The 15,557-nt window shown below is 43.4% G+C and overlaps 1 protein-coding gene across 1 annotated transcript in view; it reads left to right on the top strand.

Moving 5' to 3' along the window:
• Nucleotides 1-6,283: 6,283 nt before the first annotated feature.
• exoc6b (exocyst complex component 6B) overlaps nucleotides 6,284-15,557 on the top strand; it is a 178,021-nt gene continuing 168,747 nt past the window's right edge. The window contains exon 1 of the mRNA XM_055911912.1: nucleotides 6,284-6,572. Within this exon, the coding sequence (XP_055767887.1) occupies nucleotides 6,484-6,572 (89 nt within the window). The 5' untranslated portion in view covers nucleotides 6,284-6,483. The remainder of the gene's footprint in view (nucleotides 6,573-15,557) is intronic.

Here is a 15,557-nt window from a genome sequence, read left to right as displayed (position 1 = left end):
AACAGTGGTCAAGGATGTGTCAATTAGTTAGTAGGCGAACAGAAGAGGCTCCTCCCCTCAACCCCTTCCTTCCTCTCTCCTATATGACCTGAACAGTGGTCAAGGATGTGTCAATTAGTTAGTAGGCGAACAGAAGAGGCTCCTCTCCTCAACTCCTCTGTCCTCTCTCCTCCATGACCTGAACAGTGGTCAAGGATATGTCAATTAGTTAGTAGGCGAACAGAAGAGGCTCCTCCCCTCCTCGATAGCCACGTTTCATCGAGGATAGTCATGTGTATTCTACCCGAGTCTTTTGTGGAAGAGTTCTGCCACACACCCTTTTTGAATCAGCTTTCGTTTTCTCTGACAAAAAGCATGGACAAATTTAAAAATGATATGCTACTGTTTTATCTATAAAATGTCTTGAACAACTAACTTAATTCGTTTTTATAACTTTACACATATAGTTTGGGATCCACCCATGTAAACTAATTTGCCTGGTTACTACATGATTCCATATGTGTTATTTCATAGTTTTGATGTCTTCACTATTATTATACAATGTAGAAAATAGTAAAAATAAAGACAATCCCTTGAATGGGTAGGTGTGTCCAAACCTTTGACTGGTACTGTAAGTGTGGAAAATATCAAACTGACCCAAGACTAGCGACTAGGCACCACTTCTCCATACACCACATGAACTGACAAGAGGAACAAGGTGTCTGATAGGCTGTCAGAATGTAAAACATGCATCTGATTGGCTATGAGAGAGGAAGTGAACTGCTGTTGGATTGAACAGGTTCTGACTAGAGGGAGTACGCCTATGTCCCGAAGTTACTTATTCGTAGCAGGTTAGGATAATTTACTCAGCTGGTTAGGATAATTTACTCAGCAGGTTAGGATAATTTACTCAGCTGGTTAGGATAATTTACTCAGCTGGTTAGGATAATTTACTCAGCAGGTTAGGATAATTTACTCAGCAGGTTAGGATAATTTACTCAGCAGGTTAGGTTAATTTACTCAGCTGGTTAGGATAATTTACTCAGCAGGTTAGGATAATTTACTCAGCAGGTTAGGATAATTTACTCAGCAGGTTAGGATAATTTACTCAGCAGGTTAGGATCATTTACTCAGCAGGTTAGGATCATTTACTCAGCAGGTTAGGATAATTTACTCAGCTGGTTAGGATAATTTACTCAGCTGGTTAGGATAATTTACTCAGCTGGTTAGGATAATTTACTCAGCAGGTTAGGATAATTTACTCAGCGGGTTAGGATAATTTACTCAGCTGGTTAGGATAATTTACTCAGCTGGTTAGGATAATTTACTCAGCAGGTTAGGATAATTTACTCAGCTGGTTAGGATAATTTACTCAGCAGGTTAGGATAATTTACTCAGCTGGTTAGGATAATTTACTCAGCAGGTTAGGATAATTTACTCAGCAGGTTAGGATAATTTACTCAGCTGGTTAGGATAATTTACTCAGCTGGTTAGGATAATTAACTCAGCAGGTTAGGATAATTTACTCAGCTGGTTAGGATAATTTACTCAGCTGGTTAGGATAATTTACTCAGCTGGTTAGGATAATTTACTCAGCTGGTTAGGATAATTTACTCAGCTGGTTAGGATAATTTACTCAGCTGGTTAGGATAATTTACTCAGCTGGTTAGGATAATTTACTCAGCAGGTTAGGATAATTTACTCAGCAGGTTAGGATAATTTACTCAGCAGGTTAGGATAATTTACTCAGCTGGTTAGGATAATTTACTCAGCTGGTTAGGATAATTTACTCAGCAGGTTAGGATAATTTACTCAGCAGGTTTGGATAATTTACTCAGCAGGTTAGGATAATTTACTCAGCTGGTTAGGATAATTTACTCAGCAGGTTAGGATAATTTACTCAGCTGGTTAGGATAATTTACTCAGCAGGTTAGGATAATTTACTCAGCTGGTTAGAATAATTTACTCAGCAGGTTAGGATAATTTACTCAGCTGGTTAGGATAATTTACTCAGCAGGTTAGCATAATTTACTCAGCAGGTTAGCATAATTTGCTCAGCAGGTTAGGATAATTTACTCAGCAGGTTAGGATAATTTACTCAGCAGGTTAGGATAATATACTCAGCAGGTTAGGATAATTTACTCAGCAGGTTAGGATAATTTACTCAGCTGGTTAGGATAATTTACTCAGCTGGTTAGGATAATTTACTCAGCAGGTTAGGATAATTTACTCAGCAGGTTAGGATAATTTACTCAGCAGGTTAGGATAATTTACTCAGCAGGTTAGGATAATTTACTCAGCTGGTTAGGATAATTTACTCAGCAGGTTAGGATAATTTACTCAGCTGGTTAGAATAATTTACTCAGCAGGTTAGGATAATTTACTCAGCAGGTTAGGATAATTAATGTGTTAGGTTAGGAGACGTAGGTTAAGGTTAGGAAAGGGCTAGGGTCAGCTAAAATGCTATCCTAACCTGCTAGGAAAAGTCACTTCCTGTAGCTGTACGCCCTCTAGTCACAACCAATGGAACACTCAGCTCTGATTGACCTTTGACACAAGGCTGCAGGACACAATGCTGTAGCCCCGGGGCTCCCTGAACCTGGAGAGGTGGAGAGCTGGAGGGCGGAGAGAGAGGGATAGAGAGAGAGAGAGATAGCCCCGGGGCTCCCTGAACCTGGAGAGGTGGAGAGCTGGAGGGAGGAGAGAGAGAAAGATAGCCCCGGGGCTCCCTGAACCTGGAGAGGTGGAGAGCTGGAGGGAGGAGAGAGAGGGATAGAGAGAGAGAGAGATAGCCCCGAGGCTCCCTGAACCTGGAGAGGTGGAGAGCTGGAGGGAGGAGAGAGAGGGATAGAGAGAGAGAGAGATAGCCCCGGGGCTCCCTGAACCTGGAGAGGTGTAGAGCTGGAGGGAGGAGAGAGAGGGATAGAGAGAGAGAGAGATAGCCCCGGGGCTCCCTGAACCTGGAGAGGTGGAGAGCTGGAGGGAGGAGAGAGAGGGGGAGAGAGATAGCCCCGGGGCTCCCTGAACCTGGAGAGGTGGAGAGCTGGAGGGAGGAGAGAGAGGGAGAGAGAGAGAGAGAGATAGCCCCTGTAATGCCCTTTTTTTTGTGCCCTGTAATTATATATAGCTGTATGCTCTATAGTTCATGTGGGTATTGTATTGTGGATTGCTTAGAGGTGCACATCAAGTTCATGTAGTTGTGTGAGGATGATGGTGCTGCGCATTTGTGGTGCTGTGCATTTGTGGTGCTGTGCAGTGGCTCCCTTTGATGTTTCATTGATGATGTCACAGCCAATATACTCTACCGGTATATTGTCCTATGTAGCACATAAACAATAACTTATATAAACCCCGGATTGCGGTTGCTATGAAGCCACCGGTCGGCCATATTGGAACTCCCCGGAAGAAGCAGTCCTCCATAGGAATGAATGGAAATCTACAGTATTTCACTTCAATGATTCAAGGACAGAAATTACATGTATTTAAGTATTTTTCTGTTGTCGTGAGGACAGTAACATTAGTACGTTCCCCCAAAAATACTTTGTATAGATTTTTTCATTTTTGTTTATCTCATATAATTTAACAGTCTGCATTAAGGTGTCTATAATAGATTAAACAAATGTAATATCAAATCAAATCAAGTTTATTTTATATAGCCCTTCTTACATCAGCTAATATCTCGAAGTGCTGTACAGAAACCCAGCCTAAAACCCCAAACAGCAAGCAATGCAGGTGTAGAAGCACTTGCATTGCATTTCTATAGATTACACAATACTTTTTTACAATGGAGGAGGAGGAGTGCCAAGATGGCTGCGCGGTGGCTTCAATACGACACCCCGTGTCAGTCATCAAGAGTTTATACACATCATTGCACATAAACGGCCTATATGAAAGCAGATTATCCAATAGATTGTTGTTTCTAATTGAGGTCATTTACAATGGAAGTGTCCTGGCTGGACTGAGACGAATGATTGAAGGAGCTGTGTGTGTGTGGGGAAACCCGGCTTAGCTCAAGCAGCCCTCACAACTGAGATGTTATCGGCCAATGAGAGGATTGCCAAGAATGGTTGGGCTGACAGTCGCTGGACTCGGGTTTGAGTCCCGGTCAGGGCTACCTGTGTCTTACCTCCGTGTGCTGGCTCGTGTCCAGACCCCCTCCAGACAACAGGCCCACCCGGCACATGAGGGCCTCCAGGTCAGCTCTAACCACCACCCTGTGGCCCCCCAGTAGAGTCAGACATCCAGGGCCTCGTCTACACAGCAGTCTAATGGGGTTAACAACTTCTGTTGGGGCTGGAAGAGAAGAGACAGGCCCAAAGCCTGTAGAGCATCGGATAGGCAACATAGTACACATACAAAACAGACAGGAGAGGTGGGAAGGATAACCTTACAGGCAGTTTTAATTGTCACAGTCACATTATCATTTGATTTTATACTGTATAAAACAAGACAGTTTTAAGAGTCAAAAAATCACAGAAACAATACACTTAAGTTATATACAAAAGAAGATAATGTAATACTGTATAAAACAATATATTGTAATACTGTTCAAAACAAGGCCTTATCCTTTCGTGAGCTACATTTGTCCATTTTCCACTAATGACAAATGAACAGGTGTCTGACATGCACACATAAAGGGCCAACAGTTCTGCAGGCTACTCCGGTCAAAAAACATCCCAAGACAATGTTTTTGCAGCATTTCGAGACTTTCACTTGAAAGAAGTAGTTCATGTGTACATTTGAAGTGGGTTATTAAGAGCTTCTTAGGACATTTTGTTTTACCTCCATGCTTCTGCTGTTGTTTTACCTCCGATGCTTTGCACGTTGAACCTCACCACAGAGGATCCATTATATTGACCAGATACTTTAGTGGCTGTTCTAACAATAAAATAAATGTCCTCAAAAATAGAAGGTAGTCGGAAGGAGGCAAGATTATTTTTATTTTTTTTAAAGGTTGGGAGTTGTGCCATTGCTTATGCTCTCAAAATGTCAGCGCTCGGAGAGAAGGCTTGTTATCTAGGTGAGCAGGACAATAATGAGATTGAGTTACGTCGGAATGTCACTAGGCCGATGGCAAAGCCGGGGAGAAGAGGAATATTGGGAAAGGAACACAGAAAGGTGGATTTAAAAGGAGGAGGAGGAAAAAGAGGAACATATGTTGGATACTGCTAAATCGATGAAGGTAACCCAAAGTGGACTTGTGATTTTCTTTGTGTTTCTTCCGCCCAGAGGGAGCGAGTGCTCTTAGGAACAGGGCACCAATGAAAGGAGTTATTTCTGTGGAGGTGGAGCAATTGAAGTTGAAGATTCCTGGTGTTTGTGATGTCCGTCGTTTCGCGCGATGTAGGTCCGGTGGGGGAGTGTGGTGAAACAGAGGTCGTCATACTCTGTCCTTTTGAGTTTTGAATCAGAGTCTTTACCCCGACAAAGTCATGTTAGGATATATCAGTTATCCTATCAGTGCTTTTGTACCGAATCCACTGCGGTGTTTCAGGTGCCACCTTTATGGTCATGTTGTAGCAGTGATGTAGGAGCGGGAGATTCCAAGATGTGGGAAGTGTGCAAGAGGGCATGGGACAGAAGATTGCGTAGTTTCGGTGGATAAAGTTGTGTGTGTCAACTGTAGGGGTGCCCATGTTGCTGGGGATCAGAAGTGTCCGGTGAGAGAAAGGCAGGTTGAGGTGGCTAGAAACAGAGTTAGTGCAGAAGGTGTCGTATGCTGAGGCAGTGCAAAAAGTAGATGGGTCAAGGGTGATAGCAGATTTGTGCCAGCAAAAAAAAAAAACGCCACCTGCTGGAGAAGACAGGTTTTGGGCCCAGTTACCCTTCTGGCATTGCGTCTTCCTCATGCACGCCCACCTGCCACGGCCCGTGGTAAAAGTAAAACATGGACTGGATTTTTAAAACACGGATTGGAAGTGTCTCTTACCAAACTCCAACTTTATTGATTGGCAGCATTATTTATCAATGAATGTGCAAAGGAAAGGGAACATTGCCGCTACTTCGCTTGTATCCAATAATCCATGATTTATGGTCGACAGGAGGAGTGCTACTGCCACCAAAGACTGAAGTGTATGGTCAAAACACAGAAATGTAAAGCCCCTTTACCATTATAATTGTCATATAAGTGTATATCAAACAATATTTTTTTGCATAAATCCGTTATTATAAAGTGCACATTTTTGCAGAAGAAGAGGGCAACTAGCTTCATCACAGGAAATTGGGCAAGTAGCTAGGAAAGGGAACTAATGAATTCAACCGAGGGTCTATCTGCGTTGTTTTTTGTAGGTGACGCAGGAACGGCGTTTCTTCTCTGTCCTGGGGTGCGTATATTAATTCCGCCGAAAAATATTTCATAAACAGAAGAAAACGGAACGAAACGGGGAGGGTCCTACCTGAAGTTGTCCAATAGAAAATTCGCTTGCTCTGTTGGCGTCGGTAAACGGTTTCCGTAATGAATACGCCCCTGTCCTGTGTCTGTGTTTTTCGGTAGGATATGGAAACATGGCGAGCGTTGAAATAGCAGCGGAACACGAACGCATCCTACGGGAGATAGAGAGCACAGACACGAACTGTATCGGGCCGACACTCCGGTAAGAAAGAGTCCGGTACTCGGGACGTATTCTTGCATGCTTTGTGTAAAGGCATTTCCCCGTTACTGGCGAACAGTTGAAAGCAACTCGAGTCCATCTCTCCCCTTCGGCTAAGCTAACGTGAAGTTAGCAACTCCTTCGGGTCCAGATTTTTTGCTAGCCGGTTCAAACTTGTTGAAGAAGCTAGCACTGTAGCTAGTTGTGTTGACTAACTAACCACAAACACAATTGTTATTCTGGCCAAAACTTAAATTACAGTGATTATGAACATAAGTTTTCAGGTAATATTTTCCAAAAATAGAGAGTAACACCTGACAAGTGTGTCATCCGATTAGCTGTGCTAACTACCCTAACTAGCTAGCAGCTAGCTAACGTTAGTTAGCCAAAGTGACTTTAACAGTTGACGAACTGCCAAAAAACATCTTCTAACACGTCACAAGTTATTATTAGTGTTTTTAGGGAGTACCAAAAATGAAAACGTGTTTCTGGTGTTATACTTTGTATTCCATGTCATGGAAAAGCTTTTCAGGAACACAGTACATTTTTTATTTGACGAGGATTTACCGTTGCTGAGGTACAGTATATTATTTTTCAAGTGATCTGTAAATATGGCGAACTGGTCAACCATAATCCCTAGTCATTAATGGCACAAAATCACCTGTCTGGATTGTTAAATTCAACAATTTTTTTTGTCCAATATTTCATATTGTTGTGACATTTTCATGGCTGATGTAGGACACAGAGCTGATTTCAAATACAAGTACAATTTAGGAAATGTAATATTGTGCAAATGAGACGATACGGAATACATAATTACATTTAGCTAAGACCAATAATTTAAGGTAGGGTGTTCATATTATTAACAGCTCTTCATGGTTTATACAATACTGAGCTGTTTCATTCTAATTTAATTCAATTGTTTCAAACTACTTTATGCAAATGAACAATGCAAATTAGTTAGTGAATTGCAACGTTCCAACTGCTTACACACACACACACACACACACACACACACACACACACACACTTGGTCTGAACTGTAACACAGAAGGCTACACTAGTAGTCTAATATCATAGCTTAACTTCTAAAGTAGTGGTAAACTGCCTGCTAGCCAGCTGCAAAGCAAGATGATTGTGACACACTTTCAATTCATTGGTATTTAGCTGTATTTTTTTATCAGACTAGCCACTGAATTCTGGTAGTTTACACTTGAAATAATAAAACGATAATTCACCTCTCACCCAGAGCGTTACCTCAGCGAACAGCGTCTAGCCAACAAACACTCCCTCACACAGCTAGCATCTCGTCATGAAACGGGTGACGACACGTGAATTTAGACCAGTCCCTGACAACCCACCAGAATGTAGCTACGAAGCTCTACCTGGTAACCTGCTATGTTTTTTTTTTTTTCATGTCTTTTTTCATTTCACATCTGAATGACACAAGCGAAGGAAAATCACATCTACCACCCCACTATCAGATTAGGGCCATAAGGGATGCTAGACATCTACCACCCCACTACCACTATCAGATTAGAGCCATAAAGGAGACTAGACATCTACCACACCATTATCAGATTAGAGCCATAAGGGAGACTAGACATCTACCACCCCACTACCACTATCAGATTAGAGCCATAAAGGAGACTAGACATCTACCACACCATTATCAGATTAGAGCCATAAGGGATGCTAGACATCTACCACCCCACTACCACTATCAGATTAGAGCCATAAAGCAGACTAGACATCTACCACCCCACTACCACTATCAGATTAGAGCCATAAAGGAGACTAGACATCTACCACCCCACTACCTCTATCAGATTAGAGTCATAAAGGAGACTAGACATCTACCACCCTACTACCACTATCAGATTAGAGCCATAAAGGAGACTAGACATCTACCACCCCACTACCACTATCAGATTAGAGCCATAAAGGAGACTAGACATCTACCACTATCAGATTAGAGACATAAAGGAGACTAGACATCTACCACCCCACTACCACTATCAGATTAGAGCCATAAAGGAGACTAGACATCTACCACCCCACTACCACTATCAGATTAGAGCCATAAAGGAGACTAGACATCTACCACACCACTACCACTATCAGATTAGAGCCATAAAGCAGACTAGACATCTACCACCCCACTACCACTATCAGATTAGAGCCATAAAGGAGACTAGAGCCATAAAGGAGACTAGACATCTACCACTATCAGATTAGAGCCATAAAGGAGACTAGACATCTACCACCCCACTACCACTATCAGATTAGAGCCATAAAGGAGACTAGACATCTACCACCCCACTACCACTATCAGATTAGAGCCATAAAGGAGACTAGAGCCATAAAGGAGACTAGACATCTACCACTATCAGATTAGAGCCATAAAGGAGACTAGACATCTACCACCCCACTACCACTATCAGATTAGAGCCATAAAGGAGACTAGACATCTACCACCCCACTACCCATATCAGATTAGAGCCATAAAGGAGACTAGACATCTACCACCATCAGATTAGAGCCATAAAGGAGACTAGACATCTACCACTATCAGATTAGAGCCATAAAGGAGACTAGACATCTACCACCCCACTACCCATATCAGATTAGAGCCATAAAGGAGACTAGACATCTACCACTATCAGATTAGAGCCATAAAGGAGACTAGACATCTACCACTATCAGATTAGAGCCATAAAGGAGACTAGACATCTACCACCCCACTACCACTATCAGATTAGAGCCATAAAGGAGACTAGACATCTACCACCCCACTACCACTATCAGATTAGAGCCATAAAGGAGACTAGAGCCATAAAGGAGACTAGACATCTACCACTATCAGATTAGAGCCATAAAGGAGACTAGACATCTACCACTATCAGATTAGAGCCATAAAGGAGACTAGACATCTACCACCCCACTACCACTATCAGATTAGAGCCATAAAGGAGACTAGACATCTACCACCCCACTACCACTATCAGATTAGAGCCATAAAGGAGACTAGACATCTACCACCCCACTACCCATATCAGATTAGAGCCATAAAGGAGACTAGACATCTACCACCCCACTACCACTATCAGATTAGAGCCATAAAGGAGACTAGAGCCATAAAGGAGACTAGACATCTACCACCCCACTACCACTATCAGATTAGAGCCATAAAGGAGACTAGACATCTACCACCCCACTACCACTATCAGATTAGAGCCATAAAGGAGACTAGACATCTACCACCCCACTACCCATATCAGATTAGAGCCATAAAGGAGACTAGACATCTACCACTATCAGATTAGAGCCATAAAGGAGACTAGACATCTACCACCCCACTACCCATATCAGATTAGAGCCATCTACCACCATCAGATTAGGGGGGAAATGTAGCCTGTTTTTTGTCCCCCCACTGTGGTTCTGAAATCACCATCACCCACTAATTAACTTGAATAATTATCTTGTCATTTTAGCAGATTGTGTGAACTAGTAATGTGTCCATATTTCTCATTTACAAATTAGCTATATATTTTTTATATATTTTAAAATATATGTTTACCTTTATTTAACTAGGCAAGTCAGTCAAGAACAAATTCTTATTTATAATGACTGCCAAACCCAGATGACGCTGGGCCAATTGTGCACCGCCCTATGGGACTCCCAATCACGGCCGGTTGTTATACAGCCTTGATTCGAACCAGGTTGTCTGTAGTGACGCCTTTAGCACTGAGATGCAGTGCCTTAGACCACTGCGCCACTCGGGCAGGCAAACGTTTGACAATCCCACCCGGTGTGTCTGAGCATTTTTAAACATTTGAATTGGGGAGCGATTTGTGAATCGTTACATCCCTACTAGTCATTTAACTTTGTGTGTCACTGCGTTGTCATTAAGTATGGTAATCGCCGGCTCATCATAGCTATGTTGTCAAGATGAGCTCTGTATAGGCCTGTGTGTGTGTGTGTGTGTGTGTGTGTGTGTGTGTGTGTGTGTGTGTGTGTGTGTTCATTGTTACACAGTATCGTGCTGCAGTGTCACTTTATTTTCCAGTACACCCCCCCCTCCCACAAGTCTTGGTATGAATCCCAGTTGATCCACGGACCAAGCTCCCAAGATAACTATTACTCAGAACACAACAACGACCGGACACAACGATCCAAAACACAGGTTTCAGGCAGTGTCCTGTACCGCTGAACTACAATCCGGTGTTTTTACTAACTCTACTCAAAGCTATGATTCTTTTACATATATTCAACTAGGAGTGCCACTCCCTGTGTGAGTCACCTGGCTACATAGCTACAGTTGCACAATGCTCTGTTGACTATGTGCTTGCTCTGGGGGAAACTGTGAGGTCATTTTGGATCCTTGACCCAACAGGGAGTGGTGGGAATGGATCTGTAGTGCCAGCTTCACAGTTTCACATCCCCCACGTTTGTGAATGAGGTTACATTTTAGATGCAGCCTGTTGTTGTTGTTGTTGTGATCCTCAGTCATTCCACTTCCTTGTTGTTTCCAGGGGGAAGTATACTCGTCTTGGCAATTGGTCGTTTCCTGAAGGCTTTGCTCGTCGTACATTCCTTTAGTGACTATCGTGTCATGTTGTCTTGAAGGAGGTGTGTGACGGCTCGGTGTGTGTCTGGTCTGGTCTGTGTCTGTGTCTCTGTGTGTGTGTCTTGTCTGTGTCTGGTCTGTGTGTGTTTGTGTCTGGTCTGTGTGTGTGTCTTGTCTGTGTCTTGTCTGTGTCTTGTCTGTGTCTTGTCTGGTCTGTGTCTGTGTGTGTTTGTGTCTGTGTGTGTGTGTGAGGGGAGCAATGCTAGCTAGATGCAGGTCTAGGCTGGTAGCTACATTCCTCTGAGTCTTACTGACAGGCTAGTTATTGTGAACCAATAGAGGCAAATCAATAACTGGTGTGAACTGCTCTGGTGTGGGTCTGTGTACCTGTGTGTGTGATTCTAACATTCCGGGGTGAGGAAGAGTGAATCATGGGTCGGAGCCTTCCTCATCCTCTACCTGAGGAATCTGGAACAAACACTCCCAGGAGGAGGGGACGTTAGGGAGAGATTCTTGCCCTCTCACCCCTCTCGCCCCTCTCTGTTCTCTCAGTTCAACTCAGAGGGCTTTATTGGCATGGGAAACATATGTTAACATTGTTTATTTTCTACTTCACTTGCTTTGGCAATCAAAAATTAACAGCAAACATTACACTCACAAAAGTTCCAAAACAATAAATACATTTCACATGTCATATTGAAAAAAGGGAAAATGAATAAACATAAATATGGGTTGTATTTACAATAGTGTTTGTTCTTCACTGGTTGCCCTTTTCTGGTGGCAACAGGTCACAAATCTTGCTGTTGTGATGTCACACTGTGGTATTTCACCCAGTAGATATGGTAGTTTATCAAAATTGGATTTGTTTTCAAAATCTTTGTGGATCTGTGTCTCTAATATGGTCATACATTGGGCAGGAGGTCAGGAAGTGCAACTCAGTTTCCACCTCATTTTGTGGGCAGTGTGCACATAGCCTGTCTTCTCTTGAGAGCCATGTCTGCCTACGGCGGCCTTTCTCAATAGCAAGGCTATGCTCACTGAGTCTGTACATAGTCAAAGCTTTCCTTAAGTTTGGGTCAGTCACAGTGGTCAGGTATTCTACTCTCTGTTTAGGGCCAAATAGCATTCTAGTTTGCTTTGTTTTTTTGTTAATTCTTTCCAATATGTCAAGTGATTATCTTTTTATTTTCTTACGATTTGGTTGGGTCTAATTGTGTTGCTGTCCTGGGGCTCTGTGGGGTCTGTTTGTGTTTGTGAACAGAGCCCCAGGACCAGCTTGCTTAGGGGACTCTTCTCCAGGTTCATCTCTCTGTAGGTGATGGCTTTATTCTGGAAGGTTTGAGAATCGCTTCCTTTTAGGTGGTTGTAGAATTTAACGTCTCTTTTCTGGATTTTGATAATTAGCGGGTATCGGCCTAATTCTGCTGAATTCTACAAAATTCTCAATTTGGTGTTCGTTCCATTTAGTGAATTCTTGGTTGGTGAGCGGACCCCAGACATCACAACCATAAAGGGCAATGGGTTCTATAACTGATTCAAGTATTTTTAGCCAGATCCTAATTGGTAAGTCAAACTTTATGTTCCTTTTGATGGCATAGAAGACCCTTCTTGCCTTGTCTCTCAGATCGTTCACAGCTTTGTGGAAGTTACCTGTGGCGCTGATGTTTAGGCTGAGGTATGTATAGTTTTTTTGTGTGTTCTAGGGCAACAGTGTCTAGATGGAATTTGTATTTATGGTCCTGGGAACTGGACCTTTTTTGGAACACCATCATTTTTGTCTTACTGAGATTTACTGTCGGGGCCCAGGTCTGGCAGAATCTATGTAGAAGATCTAGGTGCTGCTGTAGGCCCTCCTTGGTTGGGGACAGAAACACCAGATCATCAGTAAACAGTAGACATTTGACTTCAGATTCTAGTAGGGTGAGGCCGGGTGCTGCAGACTATTCTAGTGCCCTCGCCAATTCGTTGATATATTTGTTAAAGAGGGTGTTGAAAGCCCTGTGGAAACAAATGCTTTTTTTTGCCTATTTTAACCACACAGTTGTTGTTTTGTGTACATAGATTTTATAATTTTGTATGTTTTCCCCCAACACCACTTTCCATTAATTTGTATAGCAGGTCCTCATGCCAAATTGAGTCAAAAGCCTTTTTGAAATCAACAAAGCATGAGAAGACTTTCCCTTTGTTTTGGTTTGTTTGTTTGTCAATTAGAGTGTGCATGGTGAATACGTGGTCTGTCGTACGGTAATTTGGTAAAAAGCCAATTTGACATTTGCTCAGTACATTGTTTTCGCTGAGGAGATGTACGAGTCTGCTGTTATTGATAATGCAGAGGATTTTCCCCAGGGTTGCTGTTGACACATATCCCACAGTAGTTATTGGGGTCAAATTTGTCTCCACTTTTGTGGATTGAGGTGATCAGTCCTTGGTTCCAAATATTGGGGAAAATGCCAGAGCTAAGGATGTCTTTAATTGTTGATTCTAAGACATGTAATTGATCATGTGTATGTTTTTGCTGTTATTTCTTTGTCATAGATCCAAAAAGATTAGAGAAGTGGTTGATCCACACATCTCTGTTGTGGATAGATAACTCTTCGTATTGTTTGTTTAATGTTTTCCATTTTTCCCAGAAGTGGTTAGATTCTATGGATTCTTCAATTACATTGAGCTGATTTCTAACATGCTGTTCCTTCTTTTTCCGTAGTGTATTTCTGTATTGTTTTAGCGATTTCACCATAGTGAAGGAGTAGACTCAGGTTTTTTTGGGTGTCTATGTTTTTGGTTGGACAGGTTTCTCAATATCTTTCTTAGGTTTTTGCTTTCTTTATCAAACCATTTGTCTTTGTTGTTCATTTTCAAAGGTTTTCTGCTTGAATTTAAAAAATAATAATTTGGAAGCTGAAATGTCAAGTATACTGTTGTGGCTTTCTACTGCCAAGTTTACACGTTTGTCCAGGAAATTGTCTAGAAGGGATTTAATGTTTTACCTAATTTCCTTTTGGTAGGTTTCTACTCTCTCTCTCTTTGCTCATAGTCAGAGCGGAAGCTCTTAGCTCTTTGTAGTCATCAGCAATTAGCCTGCACACAGTACCGTTGAGGAAGCCGTCACAAATAACCTTCTACACACTACACAGTGTCCGGGCCAAACACAGGAGGAGTCGAGGTAGTTTGTGTTCTAATTAGTTTATTCTGAATTAAACAGCCATCAGTCCTTTCTATTGTGGAGCGGTGAGAACTAAAGACCTGTCTTTCTCCCTACGGCCCCGGTCGTGTGTTTATCCCCTACGGCCCCGGTCGTGTGTTTATCCCCTACGGCCCCGGTCGTGTGTTCCTCCCAGACGGCCCCGGTCGTGTGTTCCTCCCAGACGGCCCCGGTCGTGTGTTTATCCCCGACGGCCCCGGTCGTGTGTTTATCCCCGACGGCCCCGGTCGTGTGTGTTTCTCCCCTACGGCCCCGGTCGTGTGTGTTTCTCCCCTACGGCCCCGGTCGTGTGTGTTTCTCCCCTACGGCCCCGGTCGTGTGTGTTTCTCCCCTACGGCCCCGGTCGTGTGTGTTTCTCCCCTACGGCCCCGGTCGTGTGTGTTTCTCCCCTACGGCCCCGGTCGTGTGTGTTTCTCCCCTACGGCCCCGGTCGTGTGTGTTTCTCCCCTACGGCCCCGGTCGTGTGTGTTTCTCCCCTACGGCCCCGGTCGTGTGTGTTTCTCCCCTACGGCCCCGGTCGTGTGTGTTTCTCCCCTACGGCCCCGGTCGTGTGTGTTTCTCCCCTACGGCCCCGGTCGTGTGTGTTTCTCCCCTACGGCCCCGGTCGTGTGTGTTTCTCCCCTACGGCCCCGGTCGTGTGTGTTTCTCCCCTACGGCCCCGGTCGTGTGTGTTTCTCCCCTACGGCCCCGGTCGTGTGTGTTTCTCCCCTACGGCCCCGGTCGTGTGTGTTTCTCCCCTACCAAACACACAGACATCAGTATGGGTGTATTGGTCTGTATGTGGTTGAACAGTAGTCTGTAATATACATAGTGATTACAGGCCAGGGAGGCTATATGATTATTCTGTTGTCTAGCTACGCTAGTTTCTTTCACTGAGCCTACCTACGACTGTCTCCCATACACACTATAGGCAACAACACGTACGGACTGCTCTGACTCTGGTAAAGCCCTCAGGACTTGTTTTGGGCTGAGCTTCCAAGTTTGTGAGCATGAATAAAGGCTGTAAATGGTGTGTGTTGGTCTGAGTACAGAAGGATGACTCAGGAGAGTGTGTGTAGTACCCTTGTGGTGAGCCACTCCCTGCCCTGCCCCCTTCCACTAGCACAACCCTGTTGACACACACACACACACAGCTGTTGAGGTGCATAGTGAGGGTGAAGCCTTATAGAGCCCAGTTAGATAGCTGCACTAAAGTCAAAAGCTTTTAAACCTTTTT

Source organism: Salvelinus fontinalis, unplaced genomic scaffold (genome assembly GCF_029448725.1).
Source record: "Salvelinus fontinalis isolate EN_2023a unplaced genomic scaffold, ASM2944872v1 scaffold_0106, whole genome shotgun sequence".
Taxonomy (NCBI): Eukaryota; Metazoa; Chordata; class Actinopteri; order Salmoniformes; family Salmonidae; genus Salvelinus; species Salvelinus fontinalis.
This window is presented reverse-complemented; position numbering and strand designations above follow the sequence as displayed.